Here is a 21589-nt window from a genome sequence, read left to right on the forward strand (position 1 = left end):
TATTGTCTGGTATCTGCATACATGAATACAATGTTCATTCAGGTACTGTATTAATATTCTTTCATATCTTATCCTTACACACGCTAAGTATCTTCAATATGAAATACAAAATTCAGTTTTCTTCAGTTAGCCAGTTCTCAGTCTTTTAATTTCTGGGGACAATGTATTACTATTACATAATGCAAAATACTTCACTGTTTATTTTATGATGATAATACAAACTATTTTTATATATGACACTTATATAAATGCTATACAAGTATATATTAAAAGTAATATGTATATAGTCACACACAATAACCATATTTATATTGCTTATAATTTATTTAGCTATGAAATCCCTCTCTTAACACAGGTTAATTTACATAGTTCACATTCTAGAATTCAGTAACAAAACAGCCATTCTAAGTGAAAACTGATGATAATTGTTTTATTAGAAAATTTTCTGAGATGTATTTTAGGAATGGCTAAAAGGCTAAAGGATTATAAATAGAAATTCTGTCCAACCAAAAAGATTCAGTTTTGTATTATCTGAGGATTACCAACTCCGTATCAGGGAAAGCAGGAAAGTACTGGTAATTTTACATTCAAATACTACTTTAGAGTACATTAGATTATCCCCTAATGAAGTTCAGTCAATTTCATTAGAAAACTATTACAGTATAAATATGAAGAAGACATTTCCCTAATTTGCATATTTATTGTTTGTACTTCATGTTACAGGAATTGTACTCAACATAAATGTAAAATCTAAAAAGGAAGGAAAACATGTGCCTTGACAAAGAAAGTGCTATAGCATGCTGGCATTTTTCCAAGTGATTGCCTTTTACCACTTATCCAAAGGAGATACAATACAAGGTGTTATTAGGAACTACACAGGAGCCCATGTAGCACAAGGCACTGTATAAGCACCTGAACTCCTGGCTCAGCCATCACAAAAAGCAGGCAGAGCTGCTTGGGCAGAGACAGGAGGGCTTGAGGCAGTGTCACAGCTTGTGCTAGAGTCCAAGCACCCCTGTGACCCCCTGGAGGAGGCTGCTCCCACAAGAACACACCCAGCACTGCAGAGATGTGTCTGCTCTGGCTCCAGAGCCAGCCTGAGGCCACAGCTCAGGGCAGGTTTGCCCACCAGCAGCTCTGGGTGCTTGAGTTTGCTGCAGAACAGCTGCCAAATCCAGCAGCCCTGTTCTAGCATAAACCAGGCAGCTACACTCATGAGGTCAGATGGGATGGTCATAACTCCTCCTGGCCTCAGAATCTCTGCAGACAAAGGTATCTTCTGTCTGGGCTCTGACAGGGGGAATTCCAACAGGCTAGGCTGGAAACGATGGGGTTTTCTCACATTAGAGCCACACAGATCACAGTGCCAAGAAGAAAGATGTGCAGCTTTCCCACTGATGCTGCTATGACATGGCCTAAGACAAGGTGGTGGGAAGCACTTGGAAGCAGGGAACTAAAGGAGGAGTCATAGAGATGGCAGGGCAAGGGAGCTCACTGCCATTTCTGCTTTACCACCTCTCATACTTTCAGGGAATTATGAGCATTTACACCTATACAGTAAATGACAAATAAATTTAATGTAGGGAAAAAAACCCGAACTACATCACTTTCTATTCAAGTAACCACAAAATCACAAGTTGTGAATGCAGTCCTTCAGATACCTATCACAGGCCATTGTATCTGCTGGATCTACATAAGGGAAAAATACAAACACCAATGCTAGAAAGCAAAACAGTTTTAACTGTCCAACTAGCCCCTAAATAACCTGACAGCATTTTTTGCATCCTATTGTCTCCAGCTTCAGCACATTCTTAGAAAGATTAAATAGAAGGGAGAAAAAACTGGTTTTTTGTTGGTTTTTTTTTGTTCAAAAAAGTAGAGAACACATGCAGCTGTGATAATTTGTAAGTCTGTGTATCAAAATCCTACAAAGAATATTTACTGAATGAAATACAGATGGGATGAGTCGTCTCTGTAAAAACAACAGAAAATACAATGTGGCAAAAGATCAACTTGTAATCACTCTGAAAATTTTCTTGTAAAAACCTGGGGAACTCAGCTGTAGTGCAAGACCTCTTTTCTGTGGGTTAGCTTTATTGTTTGGTGTTTCAAAGCAAGAAAGCAAACTAAATGTTTTTTCAGTAGCTTTAGTCTCTGTTCATCACAGAACAACCAGATCACAATATAAATGAAGTCAACCATTTACTGCTTATCCGGACAACGCTTCTGAAAGGGATGATGTCATCTCCAAGTGCCAGATGTCTAGCAGAAAAAAAAGACCCAACAAACCCAAACCTATATTTTTTGTTTGTCATTTTCAGAAAGTCCTCTGTGTGTAACCCTTAATTATCAGATTTTTTAATATTCTCTAGCATGAGCAAGCTAACAATGCAATTTGCTAATGGCTCTCCCTTACTGCTAAGTTCAAACCCTTAGCCTCCTTCATGGTTCATTGAGCAGGGATGGTTATGTACACTTCAGACTGCACAGAGTGCAAACACAGCATTTTGAGTGCACATCAGATTCCTCTGGAAACAAGTGATTTCAAACATCAAGGCAACTTCTGAAGACCCTTCCAGTATTTGGTGTTAGATATAAACAATGTTTTAGTCATGAACACAAACACAAGGAGAACTTTTACTCTGAACATGACCACTAGGGAAGTTCACAGTTGAAATTTTGGATGGCTAAAACATTAATTCAGTTTATCACATGAAGATCTACAGGTTTTCTAGTTAGCCATCTGAAGAGAAAAGGAAAGGCTTTTCACTCATGGAGGTAGCCCATTTCACTACAGGTTAAAGAACATTAACATCAGTCTGAGCCCTGAAACAGCCTGAGCACTTCTGTTCTCTAAATAAAGTATTTTAGCTTTTCAAGTCTAACATTTCAGATTTTTCATAAACACTGGATTAGTATTTTAAAAGTATAAATACTCTAAGTGAAATGGTGAGTTATATGGTTATATTTTCTTACACCTACAAATACAGGCTCTGGTTTGCAAGATGTCCCATTAAACTGAAACTTCTTAACAAGTAAAATACTACCACAACAAAATAAGGTGTAGGAAAAAAGGGAGAGAGCCCATCTTTCCTTTGATAATCCCAGAAGGACAGTAGAGATAGTTATCCACCAACTATGCATTATCATAGTATATTTCTAACATCATTTCCCATAGGAGAAAAACAGAAGGACAATTAAACTAAGAATGATAGAACAGAAAATAAAGAAAAGTCAAATCTTCTACTCATAAAATTTAGTCCTTCCAAGCAAAGTTTGTGTGAACATTTGTATCCCAGAAGCTCATCTTTTACTCACTATAAACTGCCTAAGCAGAGCACATTTGCTCCTTAAGCATAGAAAGAATGGATTACAGCATTTGCATGAGTTTGAGCAGTTGTTTGCCAGAGATCCAGTTCTCCAAATTATCTCAAAAGCCTGTGAATTAAAAGTTATGCAAGAAAAAGCAACAGAGGTAATTCTCTACATAGTCCTTCTATTTCAGGATCAAAGTCTTAACTGGCACTAAATACCTTCTTTCTGGTAGAGAGTACGTGTTCACTTCTGCTACTGCATATTTTTTCTCAGTGTAAATGCCCCCTGCATCACACAAGATACAAAACCTAAACACCAAAAAGCCTCAAGCTCTTTCCTTGCACTGATTTTAGTGATGCAGTTTGGAGCCCAAAGAGCAGAGCAGACTGGAAAAGACTTTCCAAGAGATCAATAGTGATGCTGGATTTCTGTGATTCATTTTCACACTGCAAACAGAAGAGGAACAAGACTCATAAAGATAGTAAGAAGTCCTTCCTCTGATTCCTTCTTATCCTAAATGTTTTGAAGCAAGTCTAAACTTGGCATAATGTACTAAACTGCATAAAAGTATATAATGAGCTAGAGATGCATGATCGTGGTGGGGTATTGGCTCTCTCCAGGCCACACTATGATCTGAGAAATGCTTATTAAGCCTCAGCAGAAAGTAAGAAACTTTTCTCTCAAAGCTATTAATGAGCAGCCATGAGCAATGATTCAGTAGATCCCTCTTAGTTCTGCAATCAGGAAAACAGAGGTAATGAAGTAGCACATATTTGAACACAAAATCATATTTTTTACATGCATAAGAAACTGTACCACAGAAGGAATCTCAAGGGATATATTTCAGTAGAGGGAACCATACTGTTCCAGAGGGTAAAATCTCATATCTCTGTTACAGTGCAGACTAACCAGCTGTACCAATGAGTTTCCTCTGGTGTCTGCTGCTCAGTTTGAAAAGCCAACACACTTTCAATTATCAGGCACATCTGAGGCACTGTGTAACCTGAGAGTACATTACAGCATGGGTACCCTGACAAGGTAAGGGAAGGCTACTGATCTCTGTAATTACAGTAAAAAAAAAAGGTAAAGCTGCGATTGCTAACTGCAAACTTTGCATATCAGCTTGGGCCAGTAACAGGACCTTTGCAAACTCATAAATACCAGCTTTACTCAGTAAAGAAATATAAGACATTCAAATGCTTTCTTAGTTCTAAAAAACAATCAGAAGGAAAGTGGTTTGTACAGTAATTAAAGTCTAAAATCTAGTTTTTCCTGGTTTTTTTTTTTTAAAGGTGAAACCTTGGTGTTCTTAAAATCACTTGTACTGAGCATCTTGGGTTGAAAAAGGGAACTGGATTGAAAGCCAGACATTTCCCAACTGAGGCATTTAGCCTGATGTGTAAGTAGTTTCATATTCATGCAGTGTTTTATCAATATCCATTGATGTGGGTGCTCAACAGAAATCATTTTTCTCTGTGGTAACAAGAGGTATAGACCTGGTCTGAGTATTAACTGCAGCAGTATTAGAAGCTGTATTACTTTCATTATGCAGGAAAAAACAGCCATGCTTAGCTGAGCAGACAAGGCCTCATACCCTCGTTCTCAGCAGTGATGTTTTGTACAAATCAAAGAACATTTCTAAGCTGTTCCTGAATTCCAGCTAAGATTAAGAGGGCAAAGATCTCTATGAGTATTAGGAGGTCAATTGTACTATTGTGTACTGCATGTTGTAATTGGGTGTGTTATCTATGTTTAAAAAACTAAGTTCAGACAAAGTATTGTTTGATTCATGCTGGAAAAGTTAATTATATAAGCAAAAGACGTTTAGTTAGCCCTTTGCTGGAAAGAATGCCTTTGGCATTCCCATCTGGCATTGCCCATTCCCTCTGCTCATTCAACTGAAAGCTCAGATGTCCCCATTGAGCAAGGGGAATCAGTTTTGGACCAGGTCCTGGTATCAGCATTTGACTCACATGTGCAGATTTCAGTTGTCCTGAAAATGGGTGAGGCAAAACTGGAAATATGGATTGAATTGGTAAGCATGGTTACCAAAATTTTGCTTTGCTTCTGATATTCTGCAACATTGTATTTTTGTATCTGATATTCTGCAACCAAGATTGTATTTTGGTTTCTTTTATTGAAAAAATAAAATAATCCTACCCTCAGAGGAAGATGGATTTTCAATAATTAATATAAATAGGTCGTCTAGACAGTTTGGGAGGAAAGATCCTTTAAAAGAAGTGTAGAGTGCTATTAACATGATTAATGTTCACTTTTCTATTTCAAGCTGCCTACTTAGCTCTGTCATTCTTCAGTTCCTACTGGCCATTACTGAAGAGAATTAGAAATATTCCTTTCCTTGATACAAGACCTAAAGGAATTACAAGACCATGAAGAGGTGGTAAGAAAATACACTGCAGATAGGGAATGTGAACTCTAAAATTCACTCCACCTCCTAGCAATATTTTAACATGAAAATCTCTTTCCTAAATTGAGAAGCAGATCAAACTGCAGGGAGAAAAATAGCACAAGAATATATCAATACTCCTAAAGTATAGAGTTAGTGCATAGCGTTTGAAAAAGATCAAGTGATATATTCTGTCCTACAAATATCCATAGTATCATGGCATGTAAGAGGTTTATACAGAGCAAAGTGAAGGTATTTTTGTAACAGAAAAATTACTGTTTAAATACTTATTCTAAGATAGCTTTCAGAGAATGTACTGTATCAAAATATTTACCTTGCTCCAGTTTGGTGCAATGCTAAAAAATGCCTTTTCTTTTGGCAAATGGGAAAGTACAGCATCAGGATAAAATCTCTTTTGTTCAAGTAATGGATCACTTTTGCTTTCAGAAAGAAAGTGATGCAAGTTTTTAGATTTACTGCTTTCTGAAACATTTTCAATGACTCTGCAAGAAGTTTTGTTTAACTCAGTTTCTTCATGTTGTCTGCTTAAAATGTGGATGGCAGAATCCGAAGCAGTTCGTTTCCTATAACCAAGCCCACTGGACTTCTTCAGGAATGCTAATTCTCTCCTGTTACCGTCCTGTGAACATTTCCTTTTCCATGCACAGTGCTTCTCTGAGTTGCTCTTGTCTTGTTCCCTTAACCATGTGTCTGTTTCATCAGACTTGGTGAGCCTCTGATTATCACCATGAAAGCTCTCCCCACGAAGAGAATCACTCTTTACTTTGCCTGAGAAAACTCTTGCTTTAGCAGTATCAGCTGAAAGGTCTGTACTCACAGGCAGAGCATTGCCAGCCACTGTCTCTCTCCTGGGGACGAAGTCAGCCAATCCCACACCCTTAGGATGAACCTTGATGTTTTCTGAAATCTCCACTTCATTCTGTCTCTTTTCTTCATTTCCTTTAGCGTGTGCTGAATCTGATCTCTCCTCGGTTGATTTCTTTCTCTTTTTTCTTCTGAAATATTTTCTTCCAGGGGAATGTTTATCTGGACTTAGGGGAGCTTTGGCAGGATCTAAACACTGTTCTTCCTTTTCAGCCCTCACACATCCACAGACATTCCCCATTTGGCTGCCTGTAACTCACAGCCACACCGTTTCATTCATCCCCGTAGGTTTGTACCCAATTAATTCCTCTCAGAAAGTTCCAAACTGCCGTTCCCACCGTGATTCCTTCCAGGCTTCACATCCACCCGCCTCGGTGCGAAGCCATTTTGCTTATGAGAAATGCACACGCAATAAACGCCGTGGCTCAGTGCCCAGCAGGGCCTGTGTCTGATTAGACACTGTGGCTTATTTCTGGCCACCAATCCTCTTAAATAAACATCACTGCTCCAGCGTTGGGCTGTAATGCTCATTGCCTTTCACAGAGATGACATAGCATTTATGGGCAGTAGAAATTTCTCACACGCATTTCAACTTCCCGTTTCACTCAGTAACTTGAGCAAGATAAAGCAGAAAAATATGTAGCCACCTTTGAAACTATTAGCTACACTCCAAATCCAAAAGCAAGCAGCACAGTAAATAGCAGGGGTTTAGTCAGCAGATTTGTTTTGCACTTTGTGTGTTTTTATTACCTATCCAATGATTCACAAATGGCAAGATTAAACTGAAGGATCAGAAATTGCTCTGACAGCTTGCTGGGGGTCAAGTTTTTTATTTGTATGTGAAGTTTTCATAGCAGCTAATGTGACTTCACTGATTTGTCACCTATAAATAACCTGCTACTTCACTGCCATCATAAAAGCACAATAGCTTTGCCAGGGCAATGACACTGTGTACTGGGGCTGAAACTCTGCAGCAGAGTTAAACATTCTGGCAGATAAAAGTGAAACAAATCATAAAAGCCAATCTATCTAGAAAACTGACCTTAAGATTACTGCTCATAAAAATGGAGCTTTATCCTCCTCCCATGCTCCTGTAAGGCATCTCTGAGTTGCTCTGAATATAAGAGCCAAGAAACATCTAACTAAACCTAAAACTAAGTAGAAAGATACATTTTCAAAATGCAAGCAAGTCTAACCTCTGGTATACTTTGTTAGGAAAAATCTTTTTAGCTTTCTTCTTTGTTTTGGTCATGGATACATAGCCAAGGACAGATGTGTATGGCTTCTCATGCTGAGAAAGAACTACAGAGTTACTTGCCAGGCATTATCAGGTGTTACCATTGACTTTCCCTTGCTTATTTGAAAAGGAATTGCAGTAATGAGACCCAGAGACTTTACCCCCAGAGGGCAGTTCCACTGAAGCATTCCACATTTTACTGACAGGCGCTAGAATGGATAACACAATAAAGATCTAGGATGGGCCTCCAAAGAATTTCTAAGGACACAGCCACTCACTGTTGACTACTTCCAGGGCACTGGGGTAAATTTTGACAGTAATGCTTAGAAAATTTTGTTCTGTTACACCACAGAATACTGTGACAGATGGGCAGCTATGTACAGGCACGATGCTAACGTGTTTCTTTTCAAAGTAGACATTTATTCTATCACTACATTCATTCATAGCCTCAATTTGTATTTGCATTTGTAGCATGCCCAACATACAGGTGCACTTGTGACATTTGCTCCCTTTACTCATGATGAAAAGGTTGTATCCTAGTCTGTTTAGAAAAACTACATTAAAAAAGTGACTTTCAGCTGAGACCAGAGGACTTTATGATTTAAAGCACACTTCCACATGGGTCTCTGTTAGGTTCTGGCATGGGCACCCTTTATTAACAGAAAAACACACACACAAAAAAAATCTTTTTAAATTATATCCCTGTATTTGTAAAAAGAACCAGCTTTTATGCCTAAATATATACTTATCTTTCTTCTCTCCCATCAGAAAAGATGCTTCAGGACTTTACAGTACAATGGGCCAAGGCTGATTTCATTTCACACACATATAGTTTCTGGTTTAACAACAAGATGCTAGCAATAATATATGGTTAATGAGATTGTAGTATAATAATTTTAAAATATATAAATAATATTATATTATAAAGCAGAAAATATGTAAAATATTAAAGGCAAGTGTCCAGAATTTGAATGGACAACTGCAAATCTTCACATTAATTCAAACTGTATTAATGCAACCTACCACTAGAACACTGCTGATGTTATTCTTCCTCTACAAATTTCACAGGGGACAAGAATTTCCCTAAAAAATACTGCAAATTTAAATTTTCAGTGCAAGTGCAATTTTAAATAAATACATGTGGGCATCAAGGGTTTCTAAACAGTATTATATTGGATTATTTTATTCAGCTTTCCTGGAGCGTGATTTGATATCTGTTTACATATGTTTAACAGTCACCATCATACCACCTTGTTTCAAACAGAAAATAACCCTAAAGTACACCCTGTTATGTCCAAATTCCTGTAGATTCAGTGGCACACTGACTGTCACAAAAAATGTAAAATAATACCTAATTCAACATAGGTCAGAAAAACCACATTATTGTTATTTTACAGCTGACAATTACATTTTTTAAAGCAATCAGTAATTTACAGAGATTCTGATTTTGCACATTCTCTTTCATTCATACTTTAAATTTTGGTTTTTTGTTTTTTTTCTTAAGGGTAACTCAATTTTTCAAAAATCAGGTGCTGCTGAAGTAGAATTTTACAAAAAAGAGCAGAAACACAAGAATCAATTCTAAAGCACTGGTTACAAGATGAGTGTTCCCAATGATCCTGCCCTACTTCTTCATATTCCAGATCAATTTACTCAAATGCACCTGGTACAACTGCAGCTAGTCCTAGAAGAGCCACAAGGATGGTGAGGGGAAGCCTTGTGAGGAGCAGCTCAGGGCACTTGGTCTGTTCAGTCTGGAGGAGACTCACAGCATATTCTATGGCAGCTCTATGATTTATCCATTTCTAAATATTAGCTAGGAATAAATGCATTCCAAATATGCCTCTGCAGATGACTAGTAGCCTTAATGCCTTTTTATCTTTCCAGACATAGGTAATTTTGAGACTTAATAACCACTTTAACAATACTTACCAGCTGTTCCTGAGAAGGCTATCAGCTCTCTATTAGCAATTCTTTCTGCTGTTCCTCTTTTTCAAAGAACCAAATAGTAACTTTATAGTCACTTTAACTTTCTATATCACTTATACTCTTGAACCAAAGAAAGATCAAGGACAACAGTATTGATAAATTGCATTTATATCAGTTTTCAGGTTTTTTTATATAAAAATCCTAAGCAAAATAAGTGAAGACAATAAAGGAAAGTGCTAGTAACTAAAGAAAAAATTACCACTTTAAGTAACTGAAATTCTATGAAGTCATAACTTTGGTCTCAGCAAGGAAAGAGACAGAGTTAACAGGATCACACTGGAGATTCAGAAGAGGGAAACTGAAATTTCTTCCCAAACCTGTCAGCTAAAACATAGATAGATGATATTCTAAAGCCTCAAAACAGACTACCACTGAAGCCTATGAGAACCACCACAACTCAGTAGTGACCACACCAATGGCTTTGTCTTGGACATCTGACTAATCTGACTAGACCTGAGTGGTCACTGTTTAAACCAGAGATCCAGGTGACCAAAGCTGTTAAAACTACCATCAGGAATTGCTGTGTTTCATTATCTTGATACTGGTTTTTTGTTGGGCTTTTTTGTTGTTGTTTTTTTTTTTAAACAAAACATGTAAAAGATGCAAATTTATACCCACCAATGCTACAAAATTTTATGGGAAGATTAACAACAGTCTTTTTCTGGCACGAAAACCCGTAAGAAGTATAACATGAATAAAGGATTAGACCAACACTTGTGTGCAATTTGACCTGTCTTAGAGGCCACTTAATCACAAACAAGAGGTTAAGACTAAGATTAAGACATAGTAAACAAACTATTAACACTGAAACATTAAATAGCTCACACAGATTTGTGTGGGCTTGCATTTAACCACAGATTTCTGTAATTTGTCAAGCACGTCTGTGACTGGGAAATGCATTAATTTCTTAACACAGGACATTAAAATGGCAATGTTGTTAAATATCTGTGTATTTGTTAGTCTGCAAAATGATGATACCATTCACCCTATGTACACTGCTAATTTACGCTTTATCATTCGTCTCATATAGTCAGCAATTATTGTACAGGAGAAGTTACTCCACTTGGCTAATCAAACCATGCCAAGTATCTTTTATCAAAACCCTACTAGTAATGCATTTCAGGTGCTCCTGGATCTAAGATCCCTTTCCCCTCTTTTTTGTGTGTTTATACAACACAGCAGAAGTAATGGAGCGTTCAGCACAAATGGGACGTGTCGTTTCACAGTACTAAAACAGCATACCAGATAACCAGCAAGCATTTTGTTGCACAGCCCTAAGGTCACATACAGAATAACAGAGAGATAAACAAAAGCCAAAGAGAAAGTGAAAATTTAAGTAGCACAAGATAGAAAACAAGGATAAAAATAAAGGCTTGCCAGCACAAACAAAAGGTTTGGAACTGTTTGAGCTGTACTGGCAACCACTCCTCAAACTTTGAAAGAGATGTTCACCTACCAAGTCACAATCACCAACAGGAGAGGTTTTATATCCAGTGAGATGGCTTACAAAAAGAGGAATTTGTTCCTCATTGGTGGTTTTATGGCATTAATGACAGAGATTTCATGCTTCTCTCACCCCTGCTGTGATTCAGGTGAGTCCCAGAAATATCAAGAATTCCACAATTATTTTCTTATATAATATTTAGGAATTTTACTATTTTTTTAGAAATCACTGAAGAATTCCAGAAGAAACAACTAGGAGTTCAGCTAAGAAATAAAATATCACAAGAGTACACCCTGACAAATGCTGAAGGACAGGTAATGCTCCACTGGCTAATGACACACAATGCAGCTATCACGTGGAATAGACTTTATCCTACAATCACATATAGTCACAGATGGGATAACTGGCCACATTAGTTCCATTTTTAAATCTTTAAGAAGATCAGACCTTGAACTGTTCTGGTTGTTTCAAAGCAGAGGCAGAGTAAATTTCAATCCTTGGACTGCAAGGCACACTGCTCAGGCACACCAGGAATGGTTGCCAGGAGAACAGTGGCTGAAGGTCAGAGCCAGCACCCTGATCTCTCATGGCCACCTCAAGAAAGCAGACAGCATGTCTGCTGAATGGTGACCCTACCATGGGATATTCCCTGTCTCTGCACATCATTTACTGAAATGGGTCACCTCAGCTGAGCTGCCTCCTCCTCTATATGAAGGCCACAGCCTTACAAATCTCACCTTTTCACCAACACTGGTAAAAGTTTAACTGCTGATGCTGGACCAAATGAACAAATGAACCAAATGGACTGCATGGGGGCAGACTAATCAAATGGGATTTTCTCTTAAAGGTTTATGGGAAGTCAGTGCCAAAAAAAAGTATTTGCTGGCTGGCAAGAGAAATGTAAAGAGGTTATGCTGAAGGAGGCCTGAGAGAAAGTGCCCATCTGGCTGGAGAGGGCTGGATGGTTCAGTAACACCTGGACAAAATCATCATTGACCAGAACCCTGGAAAGCAGCATCCTGCAGAGGTCTGACAGCAAAGGGCAGGGGGGAGTGGAAGGAATGTGTTTAATGGCAGTTCCTGAGCTGAAAAATGATGATGAAACTGAAATAGAAGTCTGTTGAGTCATTAGAACTTCCTGAAACTTTTTAAGGTCTGAGCTCATAAACTTTAGCTAGATGGAAGTTCAAAGTTTTTCTTTATTTTGGCATGCTTTTTTCAATCAACTGCAAGTGATTTTAAAGATTTGACATTTATTAAAAAATGCTTGCAGTGGTTTGAAAGGCAATGATCACCAGTTTTCACATAATTTAAATGTTACTAAAATTATGATGACTATGAGGACAAATGCTGCTTTCAGTTATAGTTGCTCATCTCCAATGTTGTCAGTGAAAATGTACTGGGTGTTGAAGGAGTCCATTAAAGTATTAATTTGGATATTTATACATAGAGCCTTTGATTCTACAAAATACTGTAATCTGATTTAGCTTGTTCTACAGGTGCCAGAAAAATAACTTATAACAGTTATTACATTATGAAACTGAATTTAAACTAAGCCACCTACTATTAAAAGCATGTGAAATACGTGCATTGAAAGCTTGCATAAATCCTAGTAACATATATGCATTGGGGTTTTTCAATACCCACAGAACAAATTATTTTCTTACATACTCAGTTTAATAATCCACCAGATTTCCCATTCCAGCTTTTCAGTATCTCTTGTGTAATTACTTGGGATACAGAAGAATGAATACTTTCTGAACTTGTGCAGCTGCTGAAATCAGTGTTGTGACTCAGAATAACATTTATATTTATCTAGTTATGTGTACCAATTCACAAAGCCATAAGCATCTCTAGATATAATTCAGATGCAAGAGAAACATAATCCTCAAATATGTACTATCTTTTTTTCCCATCATATCTTTCCCTTAAATCATTCCTAAATTTATTTCAATAGTCAGAGGGATTTTCTATTTTGAGTAAATAATACCCTCCAGATAAGAACCATGACTCAGAGAAACAATAAGCCACAAACAACAGCCAAAAAAAAATCTCTGGCACCTTGACTACTTCCCAGATTGCAGTGTTATTAGTGTTATTGATGTGTAGCAGAGCCAGTAATATCACACAGCAAACAGCTTCTTATGCTCACTGAGACATTAACTACTTCTGCAAATGCAGGGAAAATTAAGGGGTAATTCAGGTTAAAAGACCCTCACTTAGGGGTCTAGATACTCATGTTTACACACTGGCTAGGTTTTGGAGAGATCACTTTATGCAGTGGGGGCAGGATTCAGTTTTCTCACCATGCTACTGGAGCTCTTTGAGTTATCCTGCAATATCCCAACTGGCCTCCAGCTGCAGATCCAGCTGCAGTGAGCCTCTCACAGGTCTGATGTCTCATCAGAGAACTCCACACACATCCTGCATATTCTAGGACACCTCAGGCACCACTCAAGTGCCACCTGTCTTTAGGAGACTGAATCAAAAGCCCTATAGTGGTTGTTCAATCACCAGCAATGTTTCACACTCTGAAGCAGAGAGATAAGTCAATCAACCATCTAAAATATTTGAGACACTTTAAAACACCTAAGATATCCATGTGGAGATAGCAATTACACCACAAGACCTAAGGACACCTGCTTCCCACTGCAAATGCTACTGGATATGAAGTGCCACCTCAGAACACACACAGCAGCTATGCTGGACAAGTGAATGGCTCCACTGTGCTCTAGGCACCTCCTCCAAGTGATCTGAATTACTCCATCAGCCTCATCCTCTGAATTGCCTGGCCCTCCAGGCCTCAAATCCGTTGCTAAACATGTCTATCATCATTTAAGAAGCAGTTTATCCTGCCTGATCTGTCTCTTCCCAGATGAGAGCAGGTTTCCCATAAGACCCAAGTCATGCTTCTCATACTCACGTGGATGTCTCACAAATCTCCAACACAGATGTTTATGTTTAGTTGAGTGGAGTGAACCTCCAGTAGCTAGTTAGTTGACTCACTGTCTTGGCTGTACTAACTGTATAGACTAAACCTCTCTCCTTCCAATTATCAGGTGAAAGGGACAATTGAGACAATTACATAAGAACTTAGCTCCCCAAAAGCACAAGGATTTAGGTGTCTCAACTTCTGAATCTAATCACAACTTTCCTGATAACTATGGAACTACTCTATGCATAAACACAGTTATTATCACAAAGCTTTATCCCCTTGGTGAAGACTCCACTGCTACACTTTTCTGTTCAGATTTTCCCTTGTTTTAAATCTAAGAGAAGAAAAAACACAACTTGGGGTTTAAGTACGTACATTCTTCAGAACTTCACATTCTGAACCCAAAGTGGCCATATGTGAGTGACAAAGACACCAAATTGCCATATTTTTCAAAGGAAGTGGCATAGCAGGAAATGTCATGCAACACAGACTAGTGCAGGGCATGTGTCTTACACCACTCTATAAATCCCTTCTGCATTCAGTGTAGGTATACTGCAGACATAAGTAACAAAAAGAATATATTTTTTATTATAAAGAATATAATTTTTTCTTCTTCTTCAGTTACTTCATATTTATTGAAGAGGCTTAATATTTAGTCAAGCACCAGTAGTGATTCTTAAAACTACTTTTTGACCAATTTTTTAAGATATAATTTTGAAAATGAAGGTCCTCAAGATGGCAAATCCCTTCTGAGGGGCATCAAGCACAGCCTAAACAACCAGTAGGGAGAGGCAATCATCCTGCTGTACTCAGTGTTGGTGCCTCACACTGAGAACTGTGTGCAGATCTGGTCTCCACAGTTTAACAAGGTTATGAAGGTCCTTGAATATGTCCAGAGATGTGGAACAAAGCTGGTGGCAGGGATGGAAAGCATGTCTTAAATGGAGCACCAGAGGACTTTGAGTTTGTCTAGTTTAGAGAAAGGGAGACTGAAGAGTGACCTGACTGCTCTGCAGGGAAGTAGAAGGAGGCATTAAGCTCATTTTAAAGGGAACTCATGTTTAGAAATTGAATAAAAGATAACACTGGGATCTATCACCCTGTCAGCCTCTCCTCTGTGCCTGGAAAGATCATGGAACAGAACCCAGGGAAGCTGTTAGGATGCCCCATTGCTGGGAATGTCAAGGCCAGGATGGATGGGGATCTGAGCAATCTGGTCTAGTTGAAGGTGTCCCTGCCCCCAGCAGGGAGGATGGAATGAGATAATTCTCAAGGTCCCCTTCCAATTCAAACCATCCTGATTCTCTTCTCTCTGGTATCCAGTCACTAGACACATGGGAATACTTCAAAACTGTGCTGGAGAGGTTTAGACTGGGCATCAGGAAGCATTTCTCTTCCTTGAGAGTGGTCAGGCATTGGAACAGGCTTCCTAGACAGGTGGTAATGCCCCAAGCCTGTCAGTGTTTAAGATGCATTTGGAGAATGCCCTAAGCAACATGCTTGAACTTGCAGTCAGCCCTGAGTTGGTCAGGCAGTCCCACTAGATGATTGTAGTTCTTGCATTGTAGTTTTCCTCCAACTGAAATACTCTACTCTGACAGATCTGCAAGATCTGAATTGGACATGCAGATATTTAGTCGGTAATTTGTTATTTGACAAGTAGTTATTTGGGTTAGGACATAGTGAAGTGTGTTTTGACTACAATTTAAATGCTTCAACAGATTTCATATGGAGCTGACTACCTTACAGGGGAAAACCCTTGCCACACCAGTTCACCTAAAGAAGGCAATTTATATAAATTGGTTTTCCTTTTCATCCATGTTTTTACAACTGGTAGCACTAACAAATGCTATCACTTCTTACAAGCACCTAAAATTTTGCCAGATGTCCTGTGCTTGATCTAATGAGAAAAATTAATAATTTCATTCTGCAAAAGCCTAATAATCAGGTTCAGAAACATAAAATACACATCAAGTAAAGATTTAACTTGCACTAACAGCTTCTATTAGAAAGTTGTTAATCTTTATTTCTTAAAATAGAGCAACTTTCAACCACAGCCTAATTCTGTAGGTCATGCTTAAATATATTTAAACCCAGCTTTTTTTTCCTCTATATAGCCATTTGGGAGCAAAGATTGACATGACAAGGGGAGCTGAAGGAGCTCCAAGGCCTTGCTAGTGGTTTCTCCTTTATTCTATGTGCTTGTGCAGGCTAAGAGGTGCACTCTGTCCATTCATGTCTTTGCTCCTCATTAGGATTTGCAGTAGGGCACATTAGATCGTAGTTGCTTTTTTAAGAAATTTTTTCTCAGTCATAAATCCAGTGTGGGATGGTCCTAAGTGAATCATGCTTTTTCTGTGTGATCTTGCAAATTTCTGATCATTTAAAATGCCTGCACAGCAGGGAGGTCATAGCTAACAATGCTGCAGTCACTAAAGGGGAATTATCTGTCATCTGAATTACATCATCTACAGCCAGGGCCATTATGCAAGCCTCCTTTTGAGGAGCAATTTAACACCACACACTGTAAGGCTGCATTATACTGTACACAATCCCACCAGTGTACAACAACCAGAGTGCCACCTAGTGTGACCCATGCCACCATCACTGGGGCCAGAAACAAAGGCTGACATGGGAGGAGGCTGAGAGTACAGCTTGCTAAAATACTCATAGCAGCAGATCCTGAAGGACAAAAATATCCAAAATGTTTCAATATATTTTAATATTCATAAAAAGGAGTCTGTAGAATAAAACAAGAAGGATATGCCCAAACACTGGAATACATCAATTACTGTCTTTAATGATGTTCAAAACTGAAGCTGTTTTTCTCACACTTCACAGACATGAAATTAGCAAATAAAATCTTGGGATTCAGTTTACATCACGAAATAAGATACGTTATCAAAACCTTCAGAAACACATTAGAGAACAGATAAAATCTATGGAGTCCTGTCTAAGTCAACATTCCTCACCACTCTGCAAGAATCTGACCAAAAACATACAGTCAAGCAAAACTAGACTTACCTGAAAGTGCAAGATTATGGTCCATATCAACCCCAAAGTCAATTTGGGATTCCCATCTGTTATATCATCATTTCTGATGTTAACCAGTTTCACCTGCCATCATAGAAAGAAAATACAGGCAAAATTGAAATAAATATGCCACAAATACATACTGCATTACACAGGCATGACTTTAAAGGATGCACTACTCACTTCCTGAGCCTCCTCTGCTGGGTTTTTTTAATTCTCAAAAGCAGAAAGGAATTGCACTTTGCCTGTAAGCAGCCTGTCAGGAATTGCCCTCTCCCACTCCCACCGGGATGAGGAAATTCCTCAGCTGTCACTAGGCTGGCAGATCTGCTCCCCTTGCCAAACACCCTTTGCCTCAGCCCTTGTCAAAAGAGGAAGGCAGGACAGAGCAGGGCAGTTTAACATGAATATAATGATCTGTAGCACTGTGTCAGTCCCAGGGCAGTGCTGGCACTGGGAAGTTATCACTGCTGTCCTTCCACCCCACGCTCTCCTGTACTTAAACAAGGACTCAGCAGCAGGACTGGCCTGCTAAAACACAGGTCTGGCTTGATTAAACTAGGAATTTAGTAACACATTTGAGTAAACAATGGCTTAAAAAAGACAATAATTGTTATAGCTTCTGATGCTGTACTCATTCATAGTGCTATAAAAATACCTAACAGGATTAAAACAAGAGCTGCAGTTATTACACTCCCATAAACTCACTCGCAGAGTGAGTTCAATAATTTCAGCTTTTGGTTGAATTTTATTAATATCTTTAATTCCCCTATATGTATTATGCATCCATATAGCCTAACAGTTAAAGATGACTCAGATCAAAGACATTATGCTTTTAGCTTTCATTAGTAAAATTTCATGCACATGCTTTTCAACATATACCCTGTTATCAACTGAACAAGCAAAGGCATGTCCTTCTTTTGATCTGCAGACATAATCTTAACTATTTGGAGAGGAAAAAAGTGCCAAACCACACTCTCTGCAAGGAAGACAGTGTATTCCACAGTTTTTGTTTGTTTATTTCTCAAGTCAGGCTTCAAAATTATCAATATGTAGGCTCTCTCTGCCCTACAATCACAATGAAGCATTGTACTTGGAGGTTACAGCCAAAATGAGCCAGTTAACTCCTGAATACAGTTTGGAAACACCTACTAGAGGGCTGAAACTTTAATCACCTGCAAGCCCCACTGACAATTTGTCAAGACCAAAGCCCTACAAACATTTTGTACACTAGAATACAGCCACCTTCACGAAGCTGCAAGGCTAAAGAGAGCACAAAAATCCTCAGAATCACAATGACAGCAGCATGTGCACGTTCATAAACATGAGGATGACACAGCTCTACACCTCCTGCATTTTAATCCACATGGTCTGCCATGCATAAATAAGGCATGGTGCAGCACAAGTCCTGAGGTCCTGCTGCATAAAAATGCTATTGTGACTGTCAAGTAGCATTCATTTACTTTGTAATATACTTTTCCAGTGGCTCACTTAGTTTAATAGGAAAAGTTTGCTTTGAACTCAGCAAAGGTGGATTTTGTTCTAAGTGCATGCACATTATTCATTGACCGGAAAGGAAAGTTTGAAATTTCAAAATACAAAATGACATCTGGTTTCATAACAAAGCTAAGTATTTGTTTATGGTTTACTACCTCATATTATCTCAAACATTTGAAGTAGCAAAAACAATTTAATTTTTTTTTTCAAATCAACCAATCAGAAAGCAGATTTTCAGTGTCAATTTGTTGGGATGTGATGGATAGGGAGGAACAGTTTTTTCTTCCATGTTTTGGATTTTTTAAAAATTGCCATTTTGTAAAGGGAGAAATCAATACTTCTGTAAGCATTAAAAAGATACTGAAAAGTGGAAAGAAATTCACAGCAGCAGAATTGCAATAGTGTGGATTTCAAGTGTCTGGCTAAAATGAGATAGAAGTGAAATTAAGCCTGAATCTTCCACAGTGCCCAGATGGCTCTGATGTCTCCCTAACTGGTCTAAAAAGACCAGTTTTGCTTTAATCAGGATAAAAGTTTTCCCAAAACAAATACAATTAAAACAAGGAACTCCCGTATAACATTCTAATATATTTGAATTGGCATTTGCACTAAAACTTATATTGTGAACAAAACTGCATACCAGCTAGTGTCTGGGCAGCATGAAAGACAGTTAAACTTACTCTAAGCAACTCCTGAGGATGTCACCCATAATTTTCTCCTCTTTAACAGCATATAGCATGTGGAATGTGTTATTATTACTCAGGGAAGAGTGGTGTAAAACTATCTTTCCCACATCTCCCTTAACCATCTCAAGCATGACACAAAGCTGAGCCTACACAAGCAGCTGCTAGACAACATGGCAAGAGAAAAAGCAGGACAATTTTTTACCTATAAGCTATAGGTGACAAAATTTTCATTAATTCTTTTATTATTATTATTATTTTCATCATACCTGGCGCTTTTTCAAATAGTCAAGTGCAATTTGGACGTTCTGCAGTCTGTGAAAACGCATCCGGCCTTTTTCCCGGGGCTACAAGTGGAAAACAGTAGTTGTGAGACCTTCTCATCAGACAAAAGAACAGTCTGATTTAAATACACCATGTAGAACATTTGAAGCACTACAGCTTTAATGAAGTCAACACCTTTGGTGGAAAAGTGTGCTTTAACTATTTATTTAACTGTAGTTATTTTTTAGTACAGTGGATGGCAAGAGAGTTCAGTGGTCCCCAACTGCAACTTTGATCCATGCAGGCTGATAGCTGTTCCCTGTAAAGGCCAAGAGGGCTACTACCTACAGAAACTAACCTGGAATACATTATCATAAAATATTTACAGTGTATTAAGCAAAATAAAACATAAGTAATGTCATGGACCTTTACATTGCTCTGGTAAACTCTGAGATGGAAAAGCTTACCTCTGTATGGAACTTCATGGCTTAATGGTATGACTGCACAATCATTATGATAGCTTTACATATTTTTTTAAAGCAACTACAAAAGATAGTGTCTTTCTCCAAACAGAATAATATAATGTAAACAGTCCTAGAGTGTAAATTTAAACTCTTGACTTGGGTAGAAAACTTTAAAACATGAAAAGAACTAACAAGTCACTCCCCTCAAAGCAAAGTCAGAACTATCAAAAAGAAACTGTGAAATAAAAATGAGCGGTGTGTTAATGGAAACATGGCTAAAATGCATGCAGTTAGTGTAAAATCACCAAGAAGAAGAATCACACAGAAAACACATACTTAGCTGTCACAGATCAGCATGGGAAAGCAGTTAAGTTTATACCATCAACATCATATCCAAGTCCTTCTATTCTTCCTCATTTCAGATTTTTCACACTTTCACAGCAATAAACTGAAGTGGACTATAATTGCTAGGGGTCAGCCATGAATATGAGCATTTCCTCAGACAATCACTGTGAAACACACAGATAAGCCCAAGCCTTCCTCAACTGCCTTTTTTTCCCCTATGGAGTAGCAGATGCTTGCCAAAAAGAAACATAGGAAAATGAAGTTGAATAAGAAGCATAAACTGAAACAAAAAGAATTATAATTTCCATTACAGAATCTTCTGTTTAACCCCTTGTTTTTCACACCAATATCTCAGGATCAAGCATTACAGCCCTTGTTATCAAGTAGCTTCCACGGATGGAATGAAAGAATGCAGACCTGAAACTTGGTTTTCCACCACAAGGAAGGCATAGTAAATCCCAAAATACACAGTTAGCATCTCAGAGGGGAAATATTTATTTTATAAAACAATGCAGCATGTTTGATTTATGCTGCACTCCAGAAAAAAAGCACACAAATTCCACTGAAATCACAACTGCAGCACAACACACGGGAGCCAGGGAGGCAGTCAGGCCCTATGACAGCAAGTTGCTTTAGCAAATGCCAAAATGCAAGGTCTAAAAAGGCGTGAAACAGCTCACTCAAACTAAAAAGCACCCAACATTTTACACTCTATGAGTAGATATTTCCCTTCTGGATGGGCAAAATATAGAGAATCCATAATTCAGCTTTTGTAGCAAGAAAGATAAACCCTGGAAGCTATCTGTATTTTTAGTAGCCACAACACAAAGCTGTTGTTTAACTTCTAATCTACCTGTTTTGATAAAAATCACTACTACATATGGTCAATTCTAACAAACAGATCTGCACACTGGATTACCTTATTTTAAGATATTACCCAATATTATGGCACACACACACCATGCACGTAGTAAACTGGTGCTTCTAACTAAGACAAATCAATTTTTTGCCATTGATTTCTAAGAAGAACCTTCAAGTCTTTGTCTAAATTACTTGTATATGGACAATACTGTTTGCAAGTGTAAAAAGAA

The 21589-nt window shown here is 38.2% G+C and overlaps 1 protein-coding gene across 5 annotated transcripts in view; it reads right to left on the bottom strand.

The window, feature by feature from the left end:
• LOC130251804 (dystonin-like) overlaps positions 1-21589 on the bottom strand; it is a 285947-nt gene that overhangs the window by 157208 nt on the left and 107150 nt on the right. For all 5 annotated transcript variants that reach the window (XM_056488729.1, XM_056488730.1, XM_056488733.1 and 2 more), the window contains 2 exons: positions 19695-19772; positions 17237-17329 (listed from right to left, as the gene is read on the bottom strand). In XM_056488729.1, the coding sequence (XP_056344704.1) occupies positions 17237-17329; positions 19695-19772 (171 nt within the window). The remainder of the gene's footprint in view (positions 1-17236; positions 17330-19694; positions 19773-21589) is intronic.

The sequence above is a fragment of the Oenanthe melanoleuca genome, chromosome 3 (genome assembly GCF_029582105.1).
Source record: "Oenanthe melanoleuca isolate GR-GAL-2019-014 chromosome 3, OMel1.0, whole genome shotgun sequence".
Classification (NCBI taxonomy): domain Eukaryota; kingdom Metazoa; phylum Chordata; class Aves; order Passeriformes; family Muscicapidae; genus Oenanthe; species Oenanthe melanoleuca.